The sequence below is a fragment of the Clupea harengus genome, chromosome 19, assembly GCF_900700415.2.
Source record: "Clupea harengus chromosome 19, Ch_v2.0.2, whole genome shotgun sequence".
In the NCBI taxonomy this organism is placed as follows: Eukaryota; Metazoa; Chordata; class Actinopteri; order Clupeiformes; family Clupeidae; genus Clupea; species Clupea harengus.
Genome location: NC_045170.1, coordinates 25444407 through 25471892, shown reverse-complemented (window position 1 = coordinate 25471892; position 27486 = coordinate 25444407). Strand labels below are relative to the sequence as shown.

The following is a 27486-nucleotide window of genomic DNA, read 5'->3' as shown; positions in this document are numbered from 1 at the left end:
GAATATAGAGGTAGAGGGATAGTATGGGAGTATGGAAGGTGTCTCTTATATTCCCAGTTATACAGTTGAATGGAGAGGGAGAGAGAGAAGAGGAGCCTTGGAACCTTGGCCAGGTGTCAGTGAAGCACAGGTGCAAGCCAGTTTAAAGACCCTATTATGATGTCATAATGGCCCAATGTAAGTCAATGGGAAAATTTGTATTAGTTTTTCTTTAATATCTTAAAAAATATAAAGTTCAGAAAAATGAAAAATACATAGCACAGGTGTCCTTTACAAGACACCTAGGCGCGACAAAGTTTGAACAAAATTTCTACGTTAAGCGGTTCAAACTGAATTAAGCACAGAAAAAGGTAAAACGAATAATACGAATAATAAAAGTTTGGATAACAATACAGGGCATTTCATGCACTGTAATTAAGAAAAGGAAAATCAGGTAGGAACAAAAGTACACAGTAATCATAGTGTATACATGTGATACTTAAGAACAGAACATGTCAAATGGAAGTTGAACATAGTTACATTTGGTTTCTTAAATGAGCTCGTAGCCATAAACCTGAAAATATGCCATTCCAGGGTTGAAATAGGATACAGATCAAATGTCAATACAGTACAATTGTGAGGAAAATGCCTCTATGAGGAAGACTGAATGCAGATGCAGACCTCTGAGATCAACCCAGATTACCTTGGCTGCCAACAGTCATTGAAATAAAAAGAAAACCCTTAATCCTTTTGAGATTAAGTTGTTTTATTCAGGAATTCTCCATTCAAAATAATGGCTTTTGCAGAGCATGAGCCAAACAAACCCAATGTCATCCTGTTAAAGAGGGAGAGGGAGACTGTAACGTGAATGAATGGGCTAGACTTAATCCTAAATTAAACTAGAAAATGGCACTGGAGGTCAGTCTCATCACACGAGACCCTGCAGCAACGATGCCAGCAAACCAGTCCATATGTATGAGTGTTTGTGTGTGCAGAGGGACACTTGACACTGGATTTCTGCTGGAAAACTCAACCCATCCCGGGTTACCAGCTGCTGACTGTGGCACAGATTTGAGGTGCCTCTGTTTACACGTCATCATTTTAATCCCATGCTGGATGCAGAGCAGATGCCCAGAAGAGACACTGGCCACAGGAGGAGCCAGCAAGGGGACAACACTAAGGCCTTAAACCGCTTTTAACAAACATGGACGTTTATTCTCTTAGCATATGGTCTTCGGCATAAATAAATGAGATGGATCAACAAAAACAGATTTGAACCAAAAAATTGCAAGCTAGAGTTACTCTGTATATCCATGGCAATTTTGGTTTTAAATCAAAAACCATTTCTAGGCAATATAGTCCAAGGTTTCAACCATGATCATAAAGGTCAGTGCAGTTTAGAATGAGAGGAGGTCATAATTAATGAGGTTTACCAGATAAAAGATGACAAGGGAAAGCGGTCCAAAGCAAGAGATATTGTGTAGTGGACAAGGAGGGAGGTCTGTTTTGAAATAATTATACAGGCCGATATCAAAATGACACTTTTAATATCAGAGTTATCTAAAGTGCAACTAACTTAAAAGTGATTGTTGATAGAAATAACAGAGAGTGGTTTTGTAGATCAAATTTATTTGAACAAATCAACATAGAAATATTGCATCAACTTCAGTAAACGTAGTTGTGTCAAATCCATAAAACCAGCAGGCCTGCATCAACAGATACATAAGCTCATGTGATCTTCTGCCATCACAAACATGTGTCACCTCTGTGCAGGACCTGAATGCACCTCGGAGATCCCCAACTGATCAAGGGCAGAACACCTCCAAGGGACTTCAAACATGACTGCTTTAAAACTGCACATTCTCAAAAGCTGACATCAATCCAATTTGGCTCAAGCTGGAGGTTTGAAGGCTCTGTGGACCCTTGTCACTCATAAAATAATATTTACAGTGAATGGTGTACAGGCAAAATGATTCAATGCTGACCATTGTATGTAATGGTATATTGGATGGTATATCAAAGTCATGCAAGAGTTAGCGCTGTTCTGACAGAAATCCCACTAAAGACTCAATGGGGCGGCCATAGCCTGCTATGGGGACTCGTACAGTTCAAAAAATACAAAACAATCAACCAAACAAACAAAGATTCAATGAACTATAAAACTACAGGTTAAGGCAACAGAATAGACCTGATAAAAGTGTCAAGAGACATGGATTTTAGAGCTGCTCTAAATATGTCAAGCAATCCTCTAATATTACATCAACACCTCAAGTCCAATGCAAAATCTTCACATTTCACCTTTTTTTTTCTCAATAAAGCCAACAAAAAATACAACACCCAGGGTGCAGTACAGCCAATGGCACAGTGCAATCACAAAGAGTCAAAGGAGAAAAACCCTTTGAACCGGACATGGAGCGGCTTCACAGAAAACACACACAACTAAAGCTAAAGCAAACAGATCACAGGTCTGAACCATGGATGGCATTTCTTTACTAAATTCAAACATTTGATAAACTGTGAAAATGCACACATATGTACAATGGAGGCCAAATCTAACGTCACATTTTTAAAAACACGGAGAACATATGTAGTGTGTTGAAAGGGAGCCCTGTGGCAGGTAAGATTCTCTGTCATACTTGGGTTGTCCCTTTAACTCCTCAGCTCACATGTTCAGTCCAAACATGGGACTCTGTGGTCCCTACTGTCCACTCTGCAGTGCATCAGGCTCCTCCAGGGGGGGATATCATAGCAACTACTACACGTCTGTGGTACCGACACTACTGCGTGCAAATCACCAGTACCAAAACACCACAGGAAAGATGAGAGAAAAAGAAACATTCAAAGTATGCGTGTCTTTTAAAATGTCTTTTGTGTTTCCAGGAAAAGCTTCACATTACCTATAAGACACAGCTTTCAAAAGTACTTATAATAGAGATAAAAATAATGATTTGTATTGTCACCCACTGCGGGGAAAAAAAGGACAATTTAGCTCTAAAGCGTTCCTCTCTGCAGTGTGGCTTACAGTGCACACAGTCAGGATTTAGTTCACTGGAGCAGCAGATTTGCAGCGTTTGTCTAGTGTACTGATCCAACTCAGCATTTTTCATGTTTTTTTTCCATGTGCTTTTTTTTGGATTTCTGAGGAGCACAGTCAGTGATTTCTGGTATTAAATTCTGCACTGAGTGATTATTGCATGAGGGCAGCCATCGGCATGACGACGAGGCCCTGCAATCAGGTCTCTCTCCTGGCCTTCTTTTTATGCACATGCTTCAGAGGTTCTGGATGCTGGTCTGTTTTTTCTGTCAAATAAATCATGAATAAAGACAAAAACAGAATATTATATATTATATATAGTATTTACATATACAGTATACGACTAAATCAAAATAATAAAAACATGGTACCAGCGTAACTCATTCAAGACATAACATGTGTGTATATGTCTTGTAAATGTGTGTGTTGTCTCACACTGTGTGTCTGGTCACTCACTCTGATATCCTGGGGAGGTGTACTCTGTGTGTGTGTGTGTGTGTGTGTGTGTGTGTGTGTGTGTGTGTGTGTGTGTGTGTGTGTGTGTGTGTGTGTGTGTGTGTGTCTGTCCGTGTGTGTGTGTGTGTCTGGTCACTCACTCTGATATCCTGGGGGAAGTGTACTCTGTTTGGCAGTGTGTGTGTGTGTGTGTGTGTGTGTCTGGTCACTCACTCTGATATCCTGGGGGAGGTGTGCTCTGTTTGGCAGATCCTGACTCCCCCATGGCTGAGTATGTCTGTGGTTTTGGTGACCCACTCTCCTGTAAACAGACGTGACATGGTGATGTGCACAAACATCACATCAATACCAGAGGTTTATCAAAACAAACTGCTGCTGACAGACAGCCAGTCTCATTTCATATGTGAATGTATTATGCTACAGACAGATGTCTCTAGATATCACTCTTGCAAGCCATGGTCGCAGCTCCATTCAAAAAATTCAATTCAATTCAATTTTTTTTATATTGCGCCAAAACAATTAAATTGTCTCACAGCACTGTACAAATGTCCCATTCAGATTTCATGCATTTCACTGCAGTTTAAAGGTGCACTAAGTAGATTTTGTTGATACAAAATGAAAATGGTTTTAGACTAAGATAAATAAATAATATTGTTCCCCAACAGTACTGTGCACTTGACCCCCCTTGTTTCAGTTCAGTTCAGTTCTGTTCTGTTCTGTTCTCCCAGTATAGATGAGCTGCTTCCTCTTACCATCTCTGCAGCATCCCCCTCCTCTGGACTCTTCTTCTTCTTCTTCTTCTTCTTGGATTTTGTGGCTCCACCCATTCCTCCATCACCTTTCTCTTTGTCATCATCTGAGTCTATTGACTAAAGGAATACAAAACTATATACACATTACTGAACACTTTACACCAATATATTAACACATGACTTCAACATTGTATGTTAGAATATTCCGGTGGGTCACAACAACATAGATTACACTATGAAGAGACCAGAAGACACTGCTGTGCTACAGTAATATGTCTACACACTGTGAGGTGGAGGTGGTTCTCACTGCTGTGCTACAGTAATATGTCTACACACTGTGGGGTGGAGGTGGTTCTCACTGCTGTGCTACAGTAATATGTCTACACACAGTGAGGTGGAGGTGGTTCTCACTGCTGTGCCACAGTAATATGTCTACACACTGTGAGGTGCAGGTGGTTCTCACCTGCTGGCTGACAAGTGCTGCTGCAGGGGCAGAAGTGTCCACTGCCGGCTCCTCATAATTTCCCCACAACTCTGTCGGGGCGTTCCAGTCCGAGCTGGGATCCACAGCAACCAAGCCATCTGCCACAGCACAGACAAACACAGTTTAAGAGCAATCTGCCACAGCACACACAAACACAGTTAAAGAGCAATCTGCCACAGCACACACAAACACAGTTAAAGAGCCATCTGCCACAGCACACACAAACACAGTTAAAGAGCCATCTGCCACAGCACACACAAACACAGTTAAAGAGCAATAAGCTCTTTCATACATAGTCTGCTAGTCACCCTGGTACACATGCAGAACATATGATGTTATACCTTATTCCAGACGCTGCTGCTGCATTAAGTGAATACAATATAGCAAGGGCCAGCAACCTAAGACACTTGGGCCACTGTGGGCATGTGAGCTCAAAGGTGCACAAGAGGAAGTGATAGTCCTTTAGGCTATGACATAATAAGCTGCTATTTTCATAGCAGCTATATTCATTTCAGTGAAAACGAAATGATTATGCAGTAAGGTTAAAACATTTCCATTCACTGGTCAACTGACTGGAAAGCAACAACGTGCGATGGGATGTTTAGAGAGTTGTGAGACTCACTGAAGCCGGACCACTCGTCAGCATTGGCTGAACTGTTCCACTGAAGGTCCGCTGCTGGCTGGGACACTGGCTCACCACCTGCAGCCAATATGAAATGTCTTACGGTTTCCCCTTTCACAGCTGTCATCAGAGCAACGTGATATTAATATGACAGCAGCTGCTTACCAGAGTTCAGTCCCGGCGCAAAGTTTACAGGGTTGAGTTCACTCTTCATCCAAGACCCTGTTGCATGAAGAACCATTCCTTTAAGACTCTCCAATAGCCAAGCCACTAAAGACAGATCTACTCAGAATCATCACTGCACTGTAAAATGGCGCAATATGACCTTAACGTAATATCAGTGCATTACATTATAGTGATAATGCATTCATGATGAAATTAATAATGCAGTGTAGTGTGTGTATCTGTGCTTTTGGAGATTATTGATTACTGGTTTAGTTAGGGGGACAAATGAAGAAATGTGGGACTTGACTTTGAAATGGAGTTGATTTGAGATGTTATATACCAGAGTCTACCATGGCATACCAGGTGTGTACATTTGTTGAAATTGAACACCTAAGTTGAGAAGGGGAAGCCTTTATCAGTATTTTTCCACTATGTACGAAGTGAGGTTATATCCCTACCTTCAGTCTCCTGGGCCCCACCCACTGGTTCAGAGTTTCTGTGCCCAGATGGCTTCCTCGTGGATGACCGTTTCTCACTGTCGGCCTGGTTCACTGGTGATCTAGGTTTCAAGGTGGGGTCTGTCCATCCTCCGCTGTTCACCGGCGGCACCTCAGTCCAGGTGCTGGGAGCTGTGGCAGGACACCCAGTTAACTGACATATACATTCAGAAAGTTCTTCTGGAAATACACCCATGATGTTAATTAACAAAGTTTGCCAGGAACTTTCCAATCTTAATCTGTCTAAGAAACGCTACGTTAACAAATGTGTCAACTGTACCTTGGGCCACAGCAGAGTCCGCTTTAGCAGCCTTAGCATGTGTGGAATCTACAATGAGAAGAAAACACTGTGATGAACCTATTGGACCAGTATATCTTCACCTTCATTCCTTTGCTTGCCTAAATGTATTGAAGCACAAATAATGGACTTGTGTCGTCTTACAATAATGCTTTAAGACAGCAAGTGGTCCAACATGGCTGGTCTTTGTTCTTTTGATTCTTTGTTATGTGAGGTATGGACAGTGTTTGTATGAAATGAATGAATGTCATGCGTCATGAAGCAGTCATGTGCACATCATAAGTAGATATCATCAATGGACACTGGTAAGAGAGGCTAAGCCAGAGGGAACAAAAAACAGTGTTTCATAAATAGGTGGAAGGGAAAAAATAAACAAACAAGCCAACAGTATCAACACCTACTGAACAGTGTCCTAATGCCAGATGACAGGTAAGGCTACAGCCTGCCTGGAGTGCACCCAGTAGTGTACCTCTGTTCTTCCTGGAGCCTGAGGAGGCTGGAGGAGCAGATGGTGCTGGCTCCCCCTGGTGGACCCTCCGGTCCCCTGCTCCCGGACTCTCATCGTTTGGGCCTTTCTCTTTCTTGCGCTGCTGTCGCCTCTCCTTGTTACTGACCATCTTCTCCCAGTCACCTAATAGACAAGGATAGACCAGACTGAATTAGGGCTACCGTTCTTCCCTCCTATCAAATGAATTATTGGTTTAAAGTTCTTCTGTGTTTTTTTATAGTGACTATAGTGATGTTTGTGGAACCTCCCTTCCCTTCATCTGTCTACTTTCCTTATCTGTCTTTATTTCTTTATCTGTATGTTTGTCTTTCACCTTCTACACACAGCTTTGCTTTTCTCTCCCCTCTCCACTCTCCACTCTCTCTGTGCATGCATCGATTATCTTTTCAACTTCTACAATCTTTTACTTTACATTTGTTTAAAAAAAATGTGAAAGCACTAGTATTTCCTTCAGGAAATGAAAATCGAAGGCTGTGGACGAACCACATGACATTTTTTAAGGCCACGGCCAATTCATCTACATGAAAAAACACTAAAATGACTTAATTAAAAAATGTAATACATGACATTCTTAATGTTTGAACACTAGAAATTCAGATTTTTTTTTGTATTTTAAAATCGGCTTATTGAAAATCCTTACGTCATTGACCAAAATACATCCAAAAGGAAAAACTATGTCTAACTATTTAAAATGAATGAACCCTTCATTAACAGTTTTACTGTATGACCCTGTGAGAAAACATCAGTTCAACAGTTATAACAGCTTAGTAACAATAACGGCTGCACTGACTGTACCTATCTTACGTAACTCAGAAGGTTCAGAAATGATTGCCAAGGAAGTAATGAAAACAAACAATTCTCCAAAAGTGAGGGCTGTTGCAGACATTCATTTGCTGTTCCATATAGTGTATTTGAAGGAAAGTGGGTTAATCCAAATGTACGCTGATATCTCACCTTCATCTCGCTCTTTGCCTTCCACGGATGGTACAGGGGCCTGGGTCGGTTTCACTTCAAGTTTAGCTTTCTTTTTGTTTTTCTTAACCTAAATGTCATGGGGAGGCATGATTATAAAGTCAGAGGGTCAAGTATTTATTTTCTTTACATGTTTCACACACACACACACACCCCCACACAACAACAACAACAACAACAACAAAGGCACAATTTGCACAAAAAGTAGTCAGAGTGTATCTATTGGATGTTTAACTTAAGCTCCATGACCCCGACAGCTACCCGGATGATCCGGAGCTAAAAGTCAAAGGGCTTCTGATCTACTTTTGGAAGTTCTACACTGAGATGCTTCATCAGCATATTCAGATGACAACCTGAAACTGCCACCTGGCTCTCCCTGATCACTTTACTTTCACTTGGCCAACTGTGTCCAGTCATTTGCCAACAGTGTCCAGTCATATATTGAACCCACGTGCAAGCCTAACAGAAAAAAGTGTAAACTCACTAAATTCCTTTCATAATGTCGACTGTGTTCTTCTGTCACGTTTGGTAAAACCGTCTCACAACACAGAGTTATCGTTTTAATAGAGCTTCGTTGCAACATCTTTAGTGATATTATTTCCCATGGAGAGTAACTCACCTTGTCAAGTTTACTCTCAGTTTGCAGCTTGGGGATGTCTTCTGCGACTTTGAGTTCCTCGGGTGGATCTGATGAAGTCCGACCGTTCGCCTGAGGTTTCTGATATTGACGAAATTGAGTAAAGGTCAATTAAGTTTACATTCTATCTAAAGACGCGTGTGCAGCATCAGCTCACTAGTATCTACATTACAGGTTAAAAAACAAAAAAGTAAAATCAACTTATGGATCCAACGTCGTACACATATGTAATTGACATCTTCCATTAATATATTCTGTCAACATACACTATCAATACATACTGTCAATAATTATATTACAACTCGAACCTGGTGGAGGTGAATGGTCCTATTGGCTGGGCTGACAAACCTTTCTTCTCGACAGACCAGCAAGCCAACAAATGTATTGTTCCCATACAACATTACGATTTTTTTGGCCGCCAGTTAACATGCAAACTAAGTAAACCCAGCAACTTGCCATGTCTTTGGAAAGCCCTTTACTATACAGTTAGCTACAGGCATTTGAAAATAACGTTACTTTGTACAACCTACCAATTTTCTATGTGAGCTAGCTTGCTAAGTAAACACGATGATGAACCTCTATGCTAACCAGCTGTTAGCTACATGCTAACAATGACTGAGTAACTGTCAGACTAGCGGCCCATTCGAATTGCATGAATTTTAATAACGAATACTGGAGCGTTTACGTATGGACAACCATCTATGCTAACTAAAGTTACACTGTTTATTATTTACAAATAAAACAATTCAGTAATCACGTTTGCATGTAGAATGGAGCAAGGGGTCTCCACATTTCAGTGCATACCTTCTCAATGATTTTTTTCTTGTTCTTCTTTTTGGGTTCCTCGGTTTTGATCATCTTAGTTAATGAGGCCTTCACAACATCGCTATTCTCACTCACGATAGGTCTCCGCTTTCTTCCAACGAAGAATCCGCTGCAGGCCGCTATCCACGAAAGAGCGACTACCACAAACAGACCGATGAATACAGTCGAGAGAATGATCCATGACGGGTAAAGCTCAGGCTTTAGGTCTAGTTCTACTCCAAGCTCGGTTTTGAGGAACTTCACACCTAAGGATAGGACTGTCCGTACACGACTGGAAATGAGTTCAGCTTGCTGCAACGCTAGGCCTTGCCAGTCCGTTGCCATCTTTCCAACAATCAGGCAGGCAAACAGCATTCAGCAGGACAACAACTGAGTAAGAAGGGGGCGGGGTTTCATTTGACAGTTTCATCAAAACAATGCCAGATTTTTTAAAGCATGTGAATTTGTTGACTAAATAGAATTGAATCTCTAACAAAACATCTATACAGAATAGGCCTACATATACTTTCCAATTAATGAACATTATATGACAATAGGTGCAATAGCCTACACATAAAATATGCATCCATCCATGTCAATTCACAATGTTCCCATGATATACAATTTCATGAATGGATGTCTTGATGGCAGGATCACAATTTTTATGTTTCAATTTGGAGGCTTATGTAGAAGAGGCATCAGTATTTTCCGAAGTGTTTTCATTCCGAAGTTGTGTGTGAGACAGGGCGGATTATCCAATCCCGAATCCCCACATACACCTAAAACAATCATTCTAGATGCAATTGAGAACCGTATGACTAAACTACAAACAAGTCGAAAAACAGACGAGAAGAATGAAAAGTGTATCGTTCATCTTTAAGCATCAATAAATAAAAAGCGTGAGAGCATCCAATACCGTGTTCAACATACATTCAAACTTGCTAGCCTACGTCTTGAGCACTTGTTTGTTGAATGTGGTTGCCGCTTTCGCAGAAGGAGGTAAGTGCATATAGATCGAAAGTTTATACTGGAAGCTATTTTGCGTCAGGTTAAACCCATGAGAGCAAGCAAAATGTAGTGGACTGGAATGCAAAAATACGTCCTCCTACTGCTCCAAAGCATCGGAAGCTGTGTAAAAAATAATCAGGAAATTAGAGATATACTGTATATATATGGGGTAGAGAGAAGTGGGGTGAGAGATATGAAAGGGCTCACGAGTGAGTTGTGTAGAGAGATTTTTGAGAGCCACTGTTGAATAGTTAGACAAAACGTCCACAGCCTTAGTAAGTCCCTGAGGTTTTGCTGGTTTGGGGACTGTGGTGATATCTCCTCATACCCTGCTGATTAGGTTGTTCCCCTGATAGGCAATACACTGTCAACTATTGCACTCTACCTGAGGCCTCCCATGTTTTCATCTTTGGGGAAAGTCTAACAACCCTACAGTTCATATATATTCAATATTCTACCAAATAATATAACCAATATTCTATGGAAGTGATGTGTCTGTAGTGGTATGTGTCCTGGAGTTGGATGACAAGACAAGACAGATCTGTTGTTTGATTTTACTCTGTATCAAAACCTCCTTACTGCTGCGTTTGGTCTAAAACTGGTGAGTTAACTACCTAAAGGCTTGCGAAAGCCTGCAAACGCCAACAGCAGAACAGCGGGTGCAGATAAAAGCTTGCTAGTATGCTAACTAGTGCCTTTTTGCGATACGGTTAGAAATGTAGTGCTGTGAAAGCTTTTCCTCCATTTCTTCCATTCTTCTGGTGGCCCGACCCTGACCTCTTAACTACATAATGCATCATCTGAGCAGCTCGAGGAAACGACAAGTCTCTCTTTCACATGACCGTGAACCATCACAAGGTATTTGAAGATGACACTAAAACTAGTTGCATAAAAAGTGGTGAAATGAGCTGTTGTTTGAAATGTTTAGATGACACACCTGTAAACTGGTAGAGTTGACACACATTTTAGATAGGAAGAATTGACCGGTCAGCCAGGATTTTAGTCATGCCTGCAATTTGTCAATCACATTGTAAAACTACATTTGGAGAACATGATGGCTGATATGTATGAATAAAGTGTTCACAGTAACAGGAGAGAATAAACCTCTCATTCGCTAATTAGAAAATCAGTACTACAATGAAAAATCGAAGAAGTGGTAAGATCTGTAAGGTTTAATATAAAACACACATGAATAAACCCAATTTCCCCGCTCTCACACACGCAGTATAATATATTTATGGCAAACATTCCTTGACCTAATTTTTTTGACCTTTAAATGATGACACATGCCATCATAAAACACTGAAAATAAAAACAGAATAAATAACCATCTGGACCATTAAAAATCAGCATCTAGGGTGAACTCACAGTCCATCGCATTTGACATCACACCAAATCTCTGGTATTCAGCAACCCGCTTCTCAAAAAAGTTTGTTTTCCCCTCCAACGAGATTGATTCCATGAAGTCAAAAGGATTTTCTGCCCGATATACCTTTGGTACAGAAAACATACATTAACCAAATGCCATAACCCATTTGATGATTTTTTTCTTTATTGTGCTTCTAATATGTATGCAAACTTAGGTGAGACCTCAAGATGTCCTAAATGCAATATTTTAAACATTTACATTATAACTATATAAGTTTACATAGTGTAAGCGCTAAACACTGTCCAGTTCTAAAGTGCTTTTCACTTGCGGTCCTCTGAAAGTGACATGTGCGTCACGTGCGTTTGCAGAATCATACTACTTACCATCAATTCAATTTGAGATGAACTATGCAAACCTGACGTTATAAATAATACGCATGACAATGCAAAAATGATAAGGGGTCATATAAATATAAAAAAAAAAAAAATGGTACTCACTTTGCAAACTCCCAGGTCTACAAGCAGTCGGTCAGCCACAAACTCAATGTACTGCTTCATCAGATTACCGTTCATCCCAATGAGATCCACAGGCAAAGCCTCTGTCAAGAACTCCTACATATGTAAAGCATACTTCAGTTTTTGAAGCATTTACTTTTCGTTTACTTCTACTGCTTTCTTGAGCATTACCAACACACAACACGCACACCTCACGCACCTGTTCTATGCTGACAGCTTTGGTAATGATGTCTTTGACTCTGTCCTCTGAAGGTTTCTTCACCAGGTGGCTGAAGAGTAGGCAGGCAAAATTGCAGTGCAGGCCCTGGGAAATAACAGGTCCTTAGAAATCAGTGACAGGTTCCCTGTTATCAATAACAAGTTCTTTACAAATACAAAGTTTTTCTCCAACATGCATCATCCTTACTTCATCTCTACTGATAAGCTCATTGGAATAGGAGAGTCCAGGCATCAGACCCCTCTTCTTCAGCCAGTAGATGGCAGCAAAGGACCCAGAGAAAAAGATGCCCTCCACTGCTGCAAATGCCACAAGTCTCTCCCCTGCCAAAAGAAATAAAAAGCTTTACATGATGACCCCTGTGAAAGGTTACCGTTATCTGCCAGAACTATGATGGACAAAAGCTGGACACAGCCAAGGTCTCTTGGGGTTGATATGTTGTGAAAATGTTTTAATTCAAGTTTTACAGTTATACTGGGTCAGCTTTTATTATATAATAGGTCAACCCGATAGTAACCGATTTGTACTTCTTGGTAAATCCAGATGGCACACACAATACTAAAGAAAACATGTACTTTCTAGGGTTACAATTTATATAATGGATAAGGATAATGTACATGGATTGCATTACATCAGACCTGATAGTATTTCTTGTGACTTTTACTACACACCGAAGGTTGACCTAATATCTGAAATCCACTGTAGAGCCCAATCTGCTTTCTTTCTCACACAAGGCATGGTCTGGACAGCGTTGAATAAGTGGTCCCTGCATCAGGAGAGAAGCGCATGGAGATTCTGAAATTCAGGGGAATTTCTGGTAGGTACGTGAGATCATGCCAAAAAAATGTCAACCTTTTCCTCTGTGGTTTTCAACACTAACTGAAACTACGTACACCTGACACCTGTTAGACCTGTTAGACACAAGACAGTCCCAGGCTTTATGAGAATGATATGCAGAATTATTCAGGGAGATTCAGTTGTCAGGTATAGGTATGCTATGTCCCAACATTAAGGCTGAAGGTATGTATATAATGTATACACTATATTGATGTGATTTTTGTTTGTGTTTAGAGTCCTCTTACCTCTCCTTCAGATCCTGGATGTATGTGTTGATGAGCATGCTATACATCTCTGAGTGCACATTCTCAATGAGGATCTGGAAACCGTAGAAAGAGCGAGCCTCAGGGATCTGCACTTCTTGACTGAACCTCTGTACCTGTCAAGACAGATGAAGAAGACATGGTTATCACTCTTGTCCAGCTTTCTACTACTAATAATAATGGATGCAAGAAATATCTAAGAATTTATTATGAGTATTTAAGGAAACAGTCTAGTTTATAGGACAGTGGAGAGGGAGGAAGTGATATGTTTCTCAATGCACAGTGTGATATAGTGGATACACCCATAATAGTACTACAAAAGTGAGAGAAAGAAGTCATTGGGGCAACAGTGGTTCAGGAGGTAGAGGAATCCTTCTGAAAGGGGAAGGTTGCTATTTTGGTCCCGCCTCCTCCTGACCTTGAGTCAAAATGACCTTGAGCACGACACTGAACCCCCAACCGCTCCTGAAGTGCAGGTTAGCACCTTGGTGAGTGAGTGGATAGATGTGCGAGGCATTAACCTGTAAAGCGCTTTGAGTGCTCTATAAATGCAGTCCATTTACCATTCATTACAGGCAGGAGAGCTCCAGGTGGCCATCACTGTTAAACCACAGGAAAGGGTTATATAGCACTAGTGGTGGGCTTTTAACTTGTATACTATGCCAATCTCATTAAAGACAGTGAACGAAACCTGTCAGCAAACACAAAGGGACCTCCAACAGTAATGAAACAAGAGAAATTCAGAAAAAAGGCTCACAAGGTTCTCATTGACGATGCCATCGCTTGCAGCAAAGAAAGCTAACACATGAGATATGAAGTGCTTCTCATCGGGCTTCAGATTTTCCCAATGTGACAGATCCTTGGATAAATCTACCTGCAAACACATAAGACATAACATATTACATACATCACACTAGCAGCACATATCAACATATGAAGGAATGACATCATTGTTAAAAACACTACTTTTGAGCTCACTCATACAGTGGGCTGTGGGCGACAGACTGACTGAAATCTTACTTCCTCCACTGTCCAGAATGATGCCTGTGCCTGCTTGTACATCTTCCAGATGTCAGGGTACTGGATAGGGAAAATGACAAACCGTCTTGGATTTTCTTTCAATAGTGGTTCATCTTCGGTGTCTGTGTTCTGAGGCATTTTGTTCATATCCTTGACTGTGTGGCCGTTCTGATAACAACACAAACAAACAGGACATTATTTCCATTTAGTGAGCTAGTTCCTCAACAGGATCATACGAGCCGCAGCCACTTGATGACGTTTCTGTATACGACCAAAACAAGGGCCATTAGGCCTGACAAGGTAATCTCAAAGACCACTGAACTGCAAAATATCAACAGTAATACATACTACTCAGGTATTAAACTGAGGGAATGCCCGAGTCATTGACACATTGCACCCCTCGCTGATATAGCGTCGTATTATGCAAAGTCGTCTCTTTTTCGATCATCTGTGTCGTTAGTAGTACTGTTCAGGGTTACTTGCTTACTTGTCATAAAGCAAATTGCTCCCAGCTTCCTGAACAACATCAAAAGGAACCATCGAGGTCATTATTTAACGTTCCAGTAACATTGAACTTACTACATTGGTTTCTTTGTCAAATTGGGGTTACACAAGCCAACTCACTGACCGTTAACAGAAATCTGCAGTCTCCCCGAGCCTCCAGTCGGATGGAATATATCAAACATTACCTTATATTGTTGAATATCCGTCTGGTCGCTCATAATATTCGTGTATTCCATGGTGCGTTTGCACCACCCAGGCTAGCTAAAGCTGCTTCTTTGTGACGCTCCTCTCAACTGCGGTTAGCCATGATTACACAAACACATCCAACGAGGAGCGCCCTCCTTCGGCAAAAGTAAGCGGTGCGCATTCGGCAGAACAGCCTGATTGGCCTTTTAAAAAGGGTTTGAGACTCATACAGAAATCCTTCAGTCTTAGAACTTACATTTAAAAAAGGCTTTTTTTTTCTTACAAGATCATAATCTTCGTAAGATTTTTTTAAAATGTTGTAATCAGTTTTAAAAATACAATCACTGCTTTGAATGTCAATCCTACCGTTTCTTTAAAGTGTAACCTAGTCATGGTATGACATCTTAAACTGTCCGTAGCATATCAGTCTAGAACATTACTGTACATTAAGTTATATCAAAATAAAAAAAGACACAGGAAGGTGTTCAGTCTTGGAGATGTATTAAATTAATCACTTTCATTACATTAACAAGCACAATTTTACAGTCAAAAACAGGCTATGGTCCATTAGTGCCAAAATTAATTTACATTACCTTTTCAACCAAAGGGTGCGGTTAAAAAAATGGAGTGGATGGAGTTATGTTGACTAGGCTTTGAACTGCACAGGACTAACAGAGATGCAAACCTAACAGTGATAAAGGCTTGAAACTGTTAAACCTGTTGGTTGATTGGTGGAAGTACCTTAAATCTGTGGTTAGACAAATAAATGAGTGTTTTCAGCCAATATTTCTCCAAACAATTACAATCTTAAGCCTCCATACAATGGACTTGAGGAACAGCCTGATGTTTACATTGTACCAGTAGGAACATCTTCAACTACCGTGAACACACTCATGTAGTGTGAGCGTTTATGAGGTCACCATGGCAATCACAGCACACTAAACCAAGGAGTGCTACCTTGGGAAATACTGTTGAATGAGACACTGCAGGTAGACAACACATTTGAGAATGAATTTGGCAGTTGAGCCTTGATCTGCACCCTTCCCCTCTCCATTATTCTACAAACCCAGGGAAAAGTGATCTTCCGACAATGGACAAGGTCATAAAATCATGGTTCATGGTCTCTCCTGACACACATGGCCACAGCACGTAGTTGTTAATTCATGATTCTAATTCTTTCGAAATCACATTAGATTCTTAATACAGATAAAACTGCCTCGTGTTGAACAGACAACTGATTTACAAGACTGCCAACAGGTAATCAATATATATATAATAAAATTAAATTAATCAAACATTTATGTAAACTGTATTTGATTAGGAAAAAAGCCCAAGAGTGAGCATGCCATCTCCAAAGTCGTCCATTTTGTTGCATATGTAGTCAAAGAATGTTGGGGCTTCCAGTATTCCTTCCTTTTTCGCAGGGGCAAAAAAAAGTCAGAACATCTTTTGAACATTGAGAATTGAGGTATGCACGCCGAATCATTTCTGTTCCCAGTGACACCACTTTGATTTAGCTCCACCCACAGCTGGAATGTTGAAAGACCAATCTTTTGGCCGCTCATGGGTAGGAGGACCTGGCAAATGTCACGTTTAAATTAAGGTGGCTTGGCCTGGGCAGAGTTACATGTCATATTGGACCAATGAGAAGTTCTTCATGGTGGATTCGATGGGGATGCCGGCCTCCTGCATGTCGTACCTGCCACACATATGTAAAAAGGAATTTTTCATTAGCAAAAGCACTTCACAGCCACCCAAAAATTATAATAAATAAACAAAATCATTAAGCAGCTTGTTGACTGGGCCATCCAAACACACACATACCAGTCTGCTGTAGCGATTGTGTAGTATACGGTGGGCTTGTCAGGGTTGCTGAGGGTAGTGGGCTCCCCGTAGCTGAGGGAGGCCATGTTGCTGAAGATGAGCCAATCCCCGACCAGCAGCTCAGGCAGCAGGCAGCGCTCCACCACCTGGTCCAGTGTGTCACACGTCGGCCCCCACAGGCTGCTGGAGAACAGCAGCTCCTCAGATGCCATGGATGTCTACACCAGAAGACACAAGAATGAGAGTCAGGACCCAGAGGAGCAGCGGAAAGCATGTACATATAGACTACATGCATTGTCTAAAACACGGCAATGCCACAAAATACATTTGTTGCGAGTTGTGATTTCTGTAATATTTTGGCTTCTAAGACTCCACATTATAAAAATACATTTCCCCATTTGATTTGTTTGATTTTTTCAATCCTGTCCGGACATGTTTGATAAGCCTACTCTGTACGTGCTTAGGAATACAGGTTACAGTTTTCAATATCAATATCTTTGGAAATAACAAAGCAGGCTAAGATAGAACAAATTTTCCCACATGATATAGCATTAGCAATAGCTTGTGTTATAAATTATAAAGAGCTCTTTTGACTAACCACGCAACTCTATGATACCGACTTTACAGAAACCTTTGAAACTGGCAACATATACAGAAAACACAAGACTGTACACACATAAACAACTCAATAAGCGGTCACCTCAGATGTCCCAAGGCAAGCTCGACAGACTAAAAAATACATTTCTTTGCTGTTTATCCTCTTGGTCTTTCACTCAAAATACTCACAAAAATCTTACCTTTTCATTGAAGTAAAATTGTAAAAAAAAAAAAAAAAATGTTGACATTAAATAAATCTAACTGAAATATATTTCCAGTCATGTTTTACATTTCTAAGTTCACCTGTTTGATTAGGAACTCTTAAGTGGTCAACCATGACTTCCTGTTTCACTAGGGTATAAATATGAGGTGACGCAGGCCAAATTCCCTTAGTCATTCATCACTATGGGAAAGACCCAAGAACACAGTGACTGTCACTACCCGATACTAGTCGCGCATGCTCAGACACAAACGGTTTACAGCATAAGGCTCATCATCAACATATGCGGCTTGTCTTAACGCATAATTTGGGTTTATTTAACGTAATATTTAATAATGTTGTAAACGGTTTACAGCATAAGGCTCAACGTCAACATATGGGGCTTGTCTTAACGCATAATGTGGGTTTATTTAACGTAATATTTAATAATGTTGTAAACGGTTTATAGCATAATGCTCAACCTCAACATATGGGGCTTGTCTTAACGCATAATGTGGGTATATTTAATGTAATATTTATACCCTTCACCCTTTTTAAGCTAATTGGCTCAGACTATTTGAGCAGTCTTCATTTTACTGCTGTTGTGCTGTACAACGTACGTACCCCTCAAAATGTAACTGGGGATAGACAGTGTGATCCTCCACCTCATTTTTAGTCCATAGTGACACCATCTCTCTCGTTTTTAAGTAAACGGTCATGTTTCGGTAAAACTGGCTGTCTTCGCTGTCTTCCATGATTGAAACCATAGACATATATAGATATGTATGTCTATGATTGAAACTGGCAATCTTACATGATCTGTCGTTTTGACGCATGCGCGGCTAGGATCGTGTAGCGACGACTAGGATCGGACGGACGGAAAGTTGTTGAGCTGCACATATCAGGAAATGGATATAAGAAAATCTCTAAACAGTTGAAAATACCCATTTCCACTATCGTGGCAATAATTAAGAAGTTTAAAGCGACAGGAGATGTTAAGAATCAGCCTGGAAGAGGACGTGTGTGTACATTGACCCCACGCACCGTGAGGAGGATGGTTCGACTGGCAAAAGAATCTCCAAGGATCACAGCTGGAGAATTGCAGAGGCAAGTTGAGTCTTGGGGTCAGAAAGTCTCCAAAACTACCATCAGACGCCACCTACATCACCACAAGTTGTTTGGGAGGGTTGCCAGAAAAAAGCCTCTGCTGTCAATCAACAACAAACTAAAACGCCTACATTTTAACAAATGTTACTGGGACTTTCAATGGGACCAGGTTATATGGTCAGATGAGACCAAAGTAGAGCTTTTTGGCAACAAACATCAAAAAGGTGGGTTTGGCGTAGACAGAAAGATAGCCATATAGAAAAGCACCTCATACCCACTGTAAAGTATGATGGCGGATCTTTGATGTTGTGGGGCTGTTTTTCTTCCAAAGGCCCTGGACATCTTGTTAGGTTACATGGTATCATGGACTCCATGAAATACCAACAGATATTAAATGAAAACCTAACAGCCTCTGCCAGGAAGCTTAAAATGGGCCGTGGTTGGACCTTCCAGCAGGACAATGATCCGAAGCACACCTCAAAATCTACACAAAAATGGTTCACCGAATAAAGGTTTTGCCATGGCCATCATAGTCCCCTGACCTAAACCCCGTACAAAATCTGTGGGATGAACTGAAGAGGAGTCCACAAGCGTCAACCTCGGAATCTGAAGGATTCAGAGCGATACTGTATGGAGGAATGGTCTCAGATCCTGTGCCATGTGTTCACCAACCTCATCACGCATTATAGGAGAAGACTCTTATCTTAAGAACTGTTATCTTAAATATTGCACAAAATATTAAATGGCGGGTGCCAATAATTGTGGCACAGGAGGAAAATATTTGTTTCATGATAAGAAATTTAATGTTTCTTTCAATTATGTTACTTCAATTAAAGGTTCGCTTTTTGTGAATATTTTGAATGAAAGATCATGAGAATCACGTGCCTACATCCGCTACTGTATCTAAGCTACATGCAGCCCCATAGTCATGTGTCTCCACCGCTACTGTAACTAAGCTACATGCAGCACCATAGTCATGTGTTTACATCCGCTACTGTAACTAAGCTACATGCAGCACCAGTCATGTGTCTCCATCCGCTACTGTAACTAAGCTACGTGCAGCACCATAGTCATGTGTCTACATCCGCTACTGTAACTAAGCTACATGCAGCACCATAGTCATGTGTCTACATCTGCAGATAAGTGAAGATGTTTTCTCAACCCTTCAATTGGTCTCAGATATGGATAAAGATGATCTACAGCACGAATTATCAATTCATTCTGAGGCAACATAACAACTACGGCTACGGCTGCCTTCAGTGATTTCCCACATCTTGGCGTTTTCCAATGAGCGGAGCTCACCTTGTGCACTGAGGGGAGCGGGACGGTGCCTCCCAGTAACTTGCCCACGAATGATCCGTAAACGCCCTCGCTCATGTAGTACAGGAATTCCGGCTCATCATTGGGGGTCAACTTGTCTGTGTGAAAAGGATCATAACAACATTATGTTTTTATGCAGAACATGAAAGGGAATTGCAATGGCAACAAAAGGGTTGTAAAAATCCCCACCCCTGGTGTTGTCAGTCTAACGGGTAGAGGAACTTAGGTAATCGGGAAACCTTAGGCAACCGGGTAACCTTAGGCTTTTGAGCCAACCAAGAACACATCTGACAACTGTCTCAGCCATGCAGATTTTTGACCAGACGGTGGGCTCCACTCACCCTGGAGCTGGTCTTGGAGGTCTCTTGCCACCACTTCTTTGCCAATGACATTGACAGCCAGGGTGAACGTGGAGGACACATAGAAGCTTCCAGGTTCTGCGATGACACTCACTCCAGACATGGGGGGGAAATAAGCTTCAAGCAAGGGTTTCATAGCAGCATGGACCTGGATGGAGACAAAGGAAGTTAGAGGAAGAACTGTGAAAGAACAGCAAAGACCTGTGGGGACATTTCCATGGCGCAGTCTGAAAAAAAGAGGCTCTTGGATAATGTGGTGGAAGTGTTAAGTACCTGTTCCAGCTGGGTTTCAGAGCCACTGAACCCACCACCTACATCTAGAATACTCATGTTGAAGCCGAGCTCCTCCTGCAAGACAACACAATAAAGAGTAAGGCTGTGTTCACGCGTAACATTTGTTTCAATTAAATAACGCTGGTCAGGCGCTTCTTCATGTAGAAACAATTCCTGTTTTGAAATGTAGTTGATTTTGTTACCCTGACAACTAATGCTAATCTAGAGTTCACATTAGGTAGCACGCTAGTTTTATTAGCCACTTTACTAAACACAAACACTAACCAGAAACTCACGACCCATCCAGTTTTACTCCACATATGAATATTGGTGATACAGTTTAATGGTCATGTCATATAGTTCTCTCCTTTTTATAGTGGCTATTACGGGAAACAACAGGTCACACTACTCCGCTTGTGATTGGTCAGAGGTCAAAAAAAGGGCTTGACGTAGGGTGTTTTTCCCCTCAGATGAACTTTTTTTAACTGAAAAACAGATGCTGATAGCTTCAAAAATGACGTTACGTGAACATAGCCTAAGGTCCAACTGCCACAAGAGAATTTCTGGGACACTTACGCACACAGGGAGTGGAGTACGTCAATTACAGTTCTGCTGCAACAACCACCACATTCATTCATCCAGATACAACTCTAACATGTTCGCATAAGATGCTCAATATAGACTCACTATAGGTTCCATTCAATGTGTACACTCACCCCCATGTCAAACACACAGCGGGCATCCGATAGGGCATGGGTGTATGCCTCGGGGTCCTTGCAAGAGGCTGGTACCTGAAATCTGCAAGAAAAAAAAGAAAGACTTTGATTATTATTCAGTTATGGTTATTACTACAGCTCAAAATAGAAGCCAAGTCAAGGGAGTCTAAATCTCTAAATTCTGTGGGAGTAAGAGTTCACTGATCATTAATCTTCTCTGTCATACTCTGTCAACTACTCTGTTGACTGTCAGCAGCCACAGGTATTATGCAACACCCCAACATGACTTGCATACTATATTACAACAAGTACAGCTTACCCTCTCAAATCCATACTAGATTTATAAATCATCAAAGTGCCAAATCTATACGCCCTCTGTGTCCTTCTTGTCAAACTACATATATAGCATTTGGGAGTGATTAAGGGCACATAACTGTAAATCGGCACAAACCACTGAAGAGCAAAATTAGGACACATTTCCAACCAAGATAAATGGACGTGACTTACGTGACTCCTACCACCTGCACGCCCAGCTCTTTGGCCATCTCTAGCAGGTGCCTGCAGCTCTTCAAGGAGCAGCCAAAGGACATGCTGGCCTCTTCAGCGTGGGGCTCCGTGGAGACCTGCAGCAGCAGCCTGAAAGCCAAACACAAGCCCTGTTATACAACTGCAATAACCAATTCAATCACAAATCATTTTTACATTCCATCTGGCAGACATGCTTTTTTTTTCTTTTTTGCAAAGTGCAGCAGACATAACTAAATCACAGATACAGTACCAGTCAAAAGTTTGGACACACCTTTAATTTTTTGGAGAAGTGTTTTCTTTACTTTTATTATTTTCTACATTGTAGATTAATACTGAAGACATTTAAACTACGAAAGAACATATATGGAATGATGTACTAAACAAAAAAAGTGTTATCTACCATGTAGAAAATAATAAAAGTAAAGAAAACACTTCTCAAAAAATGAGAAGGTGTGTCCAAACTTTTGACTGGTACTGTATACAGAAAATATTGTTCTTGCTTTCCAAATATGTTTTCAACGAAGAGCTGAAAGTGAATAGGTGTCAAACAAGACAAAAGCACTGTTCCATTTGTAAACACTCCGGCAGGAACTGGTCAGACGTACTTGGCATTGGGGTGAGCGCGGGTTATCTTGCACAATTCAGTCTCGCTGTCACACACTAGGTAACTGATTCCGTTCTTGGCGGCGTATTTGAGGTAAGCCAGTTGTTTGCATGCGCCGGAGAGGATGATGTTCTCAGGGGCGACATCACTGTTCAGCACTAGAGTGGCCTCCGCCTGAGGGGAGAGAGAGAAACAGCACACCTCTCAGTCAAGCACAAGCACAAGCCGTTTCACTTCCTACAGGGCCAACAAGAAGCTCAACACTTCACCCCTGGCAATGTGTCCAGCACAGCTAATCGAATGCGTGAAGCTCACCTTGTTTGCACAGACAAAGCCGACTCCGAGTGCAGCCAGGACCTCGATGACAGCAGGGCTGCTGTTGCATCTGACCGGGTAAAAGGGTCGGACCTGGGGCATGCTGTTCCGCCAGAGCACGTGCTGACGCATCAGGGCCCCAAGGTCGGCCACAACAAATGCATTCTTTTCAACCTGCAGGCCACACGACCCATCACACAAGGAGGAGAGTTAGGTTCGGCCTGTGGTCTTCTCACCAATGATTCTCATACGAAGCTGATACAAATGCACTGAAAGTACGTTTCAGCACTGAGAACTGCATGTGACTTTGGCACTGGGTGTTCTGCCAGGTCAGTGAAAGCAGTGAACTCAACTGACTAAAAAACCCAATCTAGAGGAATGTAGCATGTCCCCAGTAAGACAGCATGATAAACTCAAATCAGATACCGCACTGTGCAGAGGTCTGATGGATTAGTTCTACATAATGCTTGTGCATGTGTATGTATGTGTGTGCATGTGTATGTATGTGTATGCACGTGTATGTATGTGTATGCACGTGATGTCCACTCACCAAAGCTTGTTCATAAATGTGGTTATCGATGACGTCCTCAAGGGTCGTTCGTCCCTCCAGTAGTTCAATGGTGTAGTTTGGTTCATCTGTAAAATCTTTCATCTCAACCGTATTCCGCAAATCCAACGATCATAAAGGGAGTTTACCGAGCCTGCTGGGTATGCAACAAACTGCGCAAGAGAAGGGCAAAAACATGTTACAACAAAGAGCTCACCAATCTCGCTTTACATGACATAAGATTACATGTTGTTTGATTAAAAAGGTAATCCACCATATATAATGGGTCTGAACAACTCAATTTCTCATTTCACAGCACGCTTTCAAACGGATGCATCTAAGAGTGACGGTGCAAACCCATGACACCGTTACGAGCGACGCGATATTCTAATCCCATGCATTTCAACGGGAGCCAATCCATTGTGACGTAGACCATCGTTTTGGGCGACGCGACCGATAAAAGTTGGTAAATGTTGAATCCTATGCAAATGAGGAGCGATTTTCCCGGCAGTGGCCAATCAGATTGTTTGGTGTCGTCTCTGACAGTTTGAAAATGCTATTTCCACACGCTACAACACGCCCACTCAAAGTGATGGAAGCGTATCGTGTCGCTGTCATGGGTTTGCACGGTGAGACCTGGCGTGTCAAGGCAAAGCTGACAGACAGAGCTGGAGTTACGGACTTGGACTGGAGATCACATGACCACTATGATGACAACCCTCGCCCCTCTAAGGCCTCTATCAAAACATGGGCTTTGGGGGCACCGCTTGGAGGCGGGCCTGTTTATTTTGCCCCAATCAGAATTAATCCCAGTGGCAGCAGCTCACAAAAGAGTGATTGATGGAATTAGTTTGCATTGTGCTCTTGTACACCCATGGCAGCACGTCACTTTATGTGGTGCACTTTAAGCAAGTACACCACAGTGATCTAAAGGCTTTATTGACTCTTGTTCCATGATTAGAGAAGGCCACATACATGGACAAGTTGGGAGATGGCCCTCTCCCGCTATCAGCTAGGATCCCAAGGTGGCTCGGCGTTGAAGTCGAACTGCTCGCGGTGGAGGACCTCCCCTAGGCCTTCTGGGTAGCGCCTATACACAGAGTGTATGGAGCCCTGTTGAAAGGAAAACATAATTTCAGCACTTTGGCCAAGCAATGAGTAAACCAAGGAGCTATTGGCAGCCCCTCTATCCATACTGGAGTCATTAAAGCGATCATCTGGGACAGAGAGAAGAAGAAGGCTGTGCATACAAAGTGTCCTGGTCATGTTTGAAATACTCTGATGACCAGTGCTTATAATGAGGAACACTGCTTCACTAAAGAGTTTACAGTTTGTCTCAGTCACTTTGGTAAAGTGAATACATTTCTCGAACAATTCTTACAAACAGCACTACACAATGGATTATCTGCAAAAGCCGGTAACTCCCTCAAAAGTAAATAATTATGTCAATGTTTAAAAGTAAATCATTATTTCAAGTCAGTGCATAAGACAGTCAAAACACTCAGTCACGTTGATATAAATTCACATCCTAAAAGTGTAATCCTTATTTCCAAATTTACATTTGAATGTATGTCTTCTCACTCACAGTAATTTAGCACCATACCAGATTATAGCATGCCTCCCACTAACTGAATATTATTTTCTAGTTAAACTCTATTCATGTCACTGACAAAAACGTCAATTCAACAAGGCTCCACGTCATTGGTGAAGAAAGCAGAAAAGTACTTGAGAGACTGGACAGTGGCCACCAAAACAACTTGTGGAGAAAGAGTGGGACAGACACCTCTTGGCTTTTTTGCCTTTGAACAAACTGAATCCATCCTCATCATTCACATGTAAACAATCAAGGTTTGAATGACATGTATTTTAGCAAACATTCCAAAAATACCATGTCACTGAAAACCGATGAAGCATGGTTGACACATGACATGTAAATAGGTTTAAGCAGTTATCATTATTATGACTTACACAATAAATAGATACCTAGATGTTTTGGGGGGTAAGACCAAACCAACAGACGAGTGTACATAGTCTTTTGCATGATTGTGCAAAAGCATTTGTTTTGATATTTTTAACTCTGAGAAAAACTGTGAATGGCACATTTCTACTAAATATACACCGTGTGCCCATTATGAACGAGGGCATAGTCTGGTCTAAATTTACTGCGCCACAAATCAATAAGTTCAGTAACTTTGTGAACTGCAGTTTAAAGATTAATGGTCAGGGATGGTCCTGATCATTCAGTGTCAGTGACTGAGGCAAACATTTAGACCTATGTTACTTTTAACTTTAAACCAATAAGTCAAGATACCATTAAATACAAGTCAAGGACATTCATGTGCTACAAAACATTCACATACTAGCCTAATAAATCAAGACCGCTAGAGAACCCAGGTGTTTTGAAAATTAATTTCTTTATCAACACTAACGCCATGTTATAATTTTGACAAATAGGTTAACACATGCTCATTAGAAGAAATACCCTCATGGGGCATTACAACTCCAGATAGTTAATGTCAGATCGCCATTACAAATGAGTTACAATGAATGGACGACTGTTATGATCATTCCGAATAGGCGATGTTTATTCCGAATACCAAAATCAAAAATAAGAACCCAAGATTAGCCGCTACCTGCATTTTCAAGTCGTTTCCCACTAACTCAACGCAAGTAACCAGGATTTGCCACACTGAATCGACAAGAAATTCGATTCGGAGGCCCATTCATAGGCTAAGCTACTGCTGCTAACTACCTAGCTAACAGCTTGCTCGCTAAATCATCAAGACTGTTTATAACAAACGATATAAGTTAAATAATAATGGCCCTACCATTAAAACAACAAAACGGTATCATTTCGATTCATAATTTCAATATTATGCAATAAATGATACACAAACAAATCGTAGCCTGTCGTAACACCCCCAACGCTTACCATCACTACCTTAAGCTAACTCATGTAATTCTGTCCGCCATGTTGTAAGAAACGTTCCCTCCAGCAACCTCCACTTACATGGACGAAACTCAAGATGAGATCCTTGAACGGTACTTACGTGAGATAACGGCCACAATGTTCTGGAAAATCGTCTTCTCTTTTTCGGCGGAATTTTTAAAGAGTAGTGGGACCACAGCTATAAGAAAGAAAATGGGCCATTAGTGCCATAAGGCTTGATGCCAACAACGTAGGAAATGTACGGACGAGCTGTCAGTAGCGGAGTCGAAAGAAGAATGAGCTAGACCACGAGTAAAGGAGGCGTAACCTTCCAGTAAAGCCGTGCAACAGGATGCACCCAGGTTTACCAAATATGTATTTCCGTCGACCGTGCTATGTTTACCAGCTGCTGTGTTTGATGAAATGTTCAACCTATAATGATTGTGGAAATTTTACGTATTTATTATATATATTCCCATTTTTGTCATTCAGTGGTCAGGAAGATCTGGTGAACAAAAAGTCTGTTTCATTTTCGTTGATTTTCAGGTTTAGTTCAGGCCTAGGCTATTCTAGTCTTTCAAAATATCAAGAATTAAATCCATTATCAGAATGAATCACTCAACTCACTCAAAGAGATAGCATACTCAAATGCCAAATAATGAAATAGCAAAACAGGCATACACTAAACTGTGGTAGGCTATCATAATTCTGTTTTAATCAGTGCTACTGACAGAGACACATACCGTTTCTCATATTTTAGTTATACACATGAAAAGATGTTAAATTCCTTGTGCTATTTGTTGGGGATTTCCCACAGTGGCTGAACCTCTCACTGTCACATGCAAGTAATTATACCCAACAACCTCATGCTCACACTCAGAATACAACATGATGTCTGATCTCATAGCAGTCACAACAACTGTGGAACTTCAGCCAGCAATCTCCAATCCAGCGCTTTGCCCCATTTGAAAGTACTGTTTGTATGTGCTTGGTGTCCACCTCAACCTCAAACACGCCATTGATTTTAAAACCGGATTACGT

At 41.3% G+C, this 27486-nt stretch overlaps 3 protein-coding genes and 1 long non-coding RNA gene across 4 annotated transcripts; 1 reads left to right on the top strand and 3 right to left on the bottom strand.

Moving 5' to 3' along the window:
• Window positions 1–1591: 1591 nt before the first annotated feature.
• Window positions 1592–9600, bottom strand: mtdha (metadherin a). Its single transcript, XM_012836090.3, has 12 exons — window positions 9209–9600; window positions 8387–8485; window positions 7750–7837; window positions 6757–6918; window positions 6270–6317; window positions 5951–6121; window positions 5493–5549; window positions 5328–5405; window positions 4685–4803; window positions 4222–4338; window positions 3683–3770; window positions 1592–3279 (listed from the first exon to the last, which is right to left on the bottom strand). The coding sequence occupies exons 1-12, from the start codon at window positions 9581–9583 to the stop codon at window positions 3212–3214; spliced, it is 1470 nt and encodes a 489-aa protein (XP_012691544.2). The 5' UTR covers window positions 9584–9600; the 3' UTR covers window positions 1592–3211.
• LOC116224906 lies at window positions 3697–16562 on the top strand. Its single transcript, XR_004165789.1, has 3 exons — window positions 3697–3709; window positions 8464–8470; window positions 16485–16562. It is a non-coding gene; the product is annotated as an uncharacterized LOC116224906 (long non-coding RNA).
• On the bottom strand, window positions 11362–15291 carry rrm2b (ribonucleotide reductase M2 b). Its single transcript, XM_012836052.3, has 9 exons — window positions 15127–15291; window positions 14438–14605; window positions 14175–14291; window positions 13400–13533; window positions 12989–13083; window positions 12507–12640; window positions 12300–12404; window positions 12083–12196; window positions 11362–11708 (listed from the first exon to the last, which is right to left on the bottom strand). The coding sequence occupies exons 1-9, from the start codon at window positions 15175–15177 to the stop codon at window positions 11556–11558; spliced, it is 1071 nt and encodes a 356-aa protein (XP_012691506.1). The 5' UTR covers window positions 15178–15291; the 3' UTR covers window positions 11362–11555.
• On the bottom strand, window positions 15612–26768 carry azin1b (antizyme inhibitor 1b). Its single transcript, XM_012836089.3, has 12 exons — window positions 26567–26768; window positions 24492–24629; window positions 23520–23689; window positions 22970–23143; window positions 22656–22828; window positions 22030–22158; window positions 21523–21604; window positions 20807–20881; window positions 20516–20681; window positions 20157–20272; window positions 16952–17169; window positions 15612–16826 (listed from the first exon to the last, which is right to left on the bottom strand). The coding sequence occupies exons 3-12, from the start codon at window positions 23619–23621 to the stop codon at window positions 16751–16753; spliced, it is 1311 nt and encodes a 436-aa protein (XP_012691543.1). The 5' UTR covers window positions 23622–23689; window positions 24492–24629; window positions 26567–26768; the 3' UTR covers window positions 15612–16750.
• Between the last annotated feature and the right edge of the window lie 718 nt (window positions 26769–27486).

Excerpts from the sequence above, each read along its gene's own strand:
- mtdha (XM_012836090.3), bottom strand. The coding sequence starts at position 9,583 with ATGCTGTTTGCCTGCCTGATTGTTGGAAAGATGGCAACGGACTGGCAA. Across the intron at positions 6,919-7,749 it reads AGGCAAAGAGCGAGATGAAG|GTGACTGGGAGAAGATGGTC; the intron begins GTGAGATATCAG and ends CTTGTCTATTAG. Across the intron at positions 4,804-5,327 it reads TGACGAGTGGTCCGGCTTCA|ATGGCTTGGTTGCTGTGGAT; the intron begins GTGAGTCTCACA and ends GTGCTGTGGCAG.
- rrm2b (XM_012836052.3), bottom strand. The coding sequence starts at position 15,177 with ATGGAATACACGAATATTATGAGCGACCAGACGGATATTCAACAATAT. Across the intron at positions 14,606-15,126 it reads CGGATATTCAACAATATAAG|AACGGCCACACAGTCAAGGA; the intron begins GTAATGTTTGAT and ends TGTTGTTATCAG. Across the intron at positions 14,292-14,437 it reads CATTCTGGACAGTGGAGGAA|GTAGATTTATCCAAGGATCT; the intron begins GTAAGATTTCAG and ends ATGTGTTTGCAG.
- azin1b (XM_012836089.3), bottom strand. The coding sequence starts at position 23,621 with ATGAAAGATTTTACAGATGAACCAAACTACACCATTGAACTACTGGAG. Across the intron at positions 20,682-20,806 it reads CTGAAACCCAGCTGGAACAG|GTCCATGCTGCTATGAAACC; the intron begins GTACTTAACACT and ends GTCTCCATCCAG. Across the intron at positions 20,273-20,515 it reads CCTCCAAGACCAGCTCCAGG|ACAAGTTGACCCCCAATGAT; the intron begins GTGAGTGGAGCC and ends CTTTTCACACAG.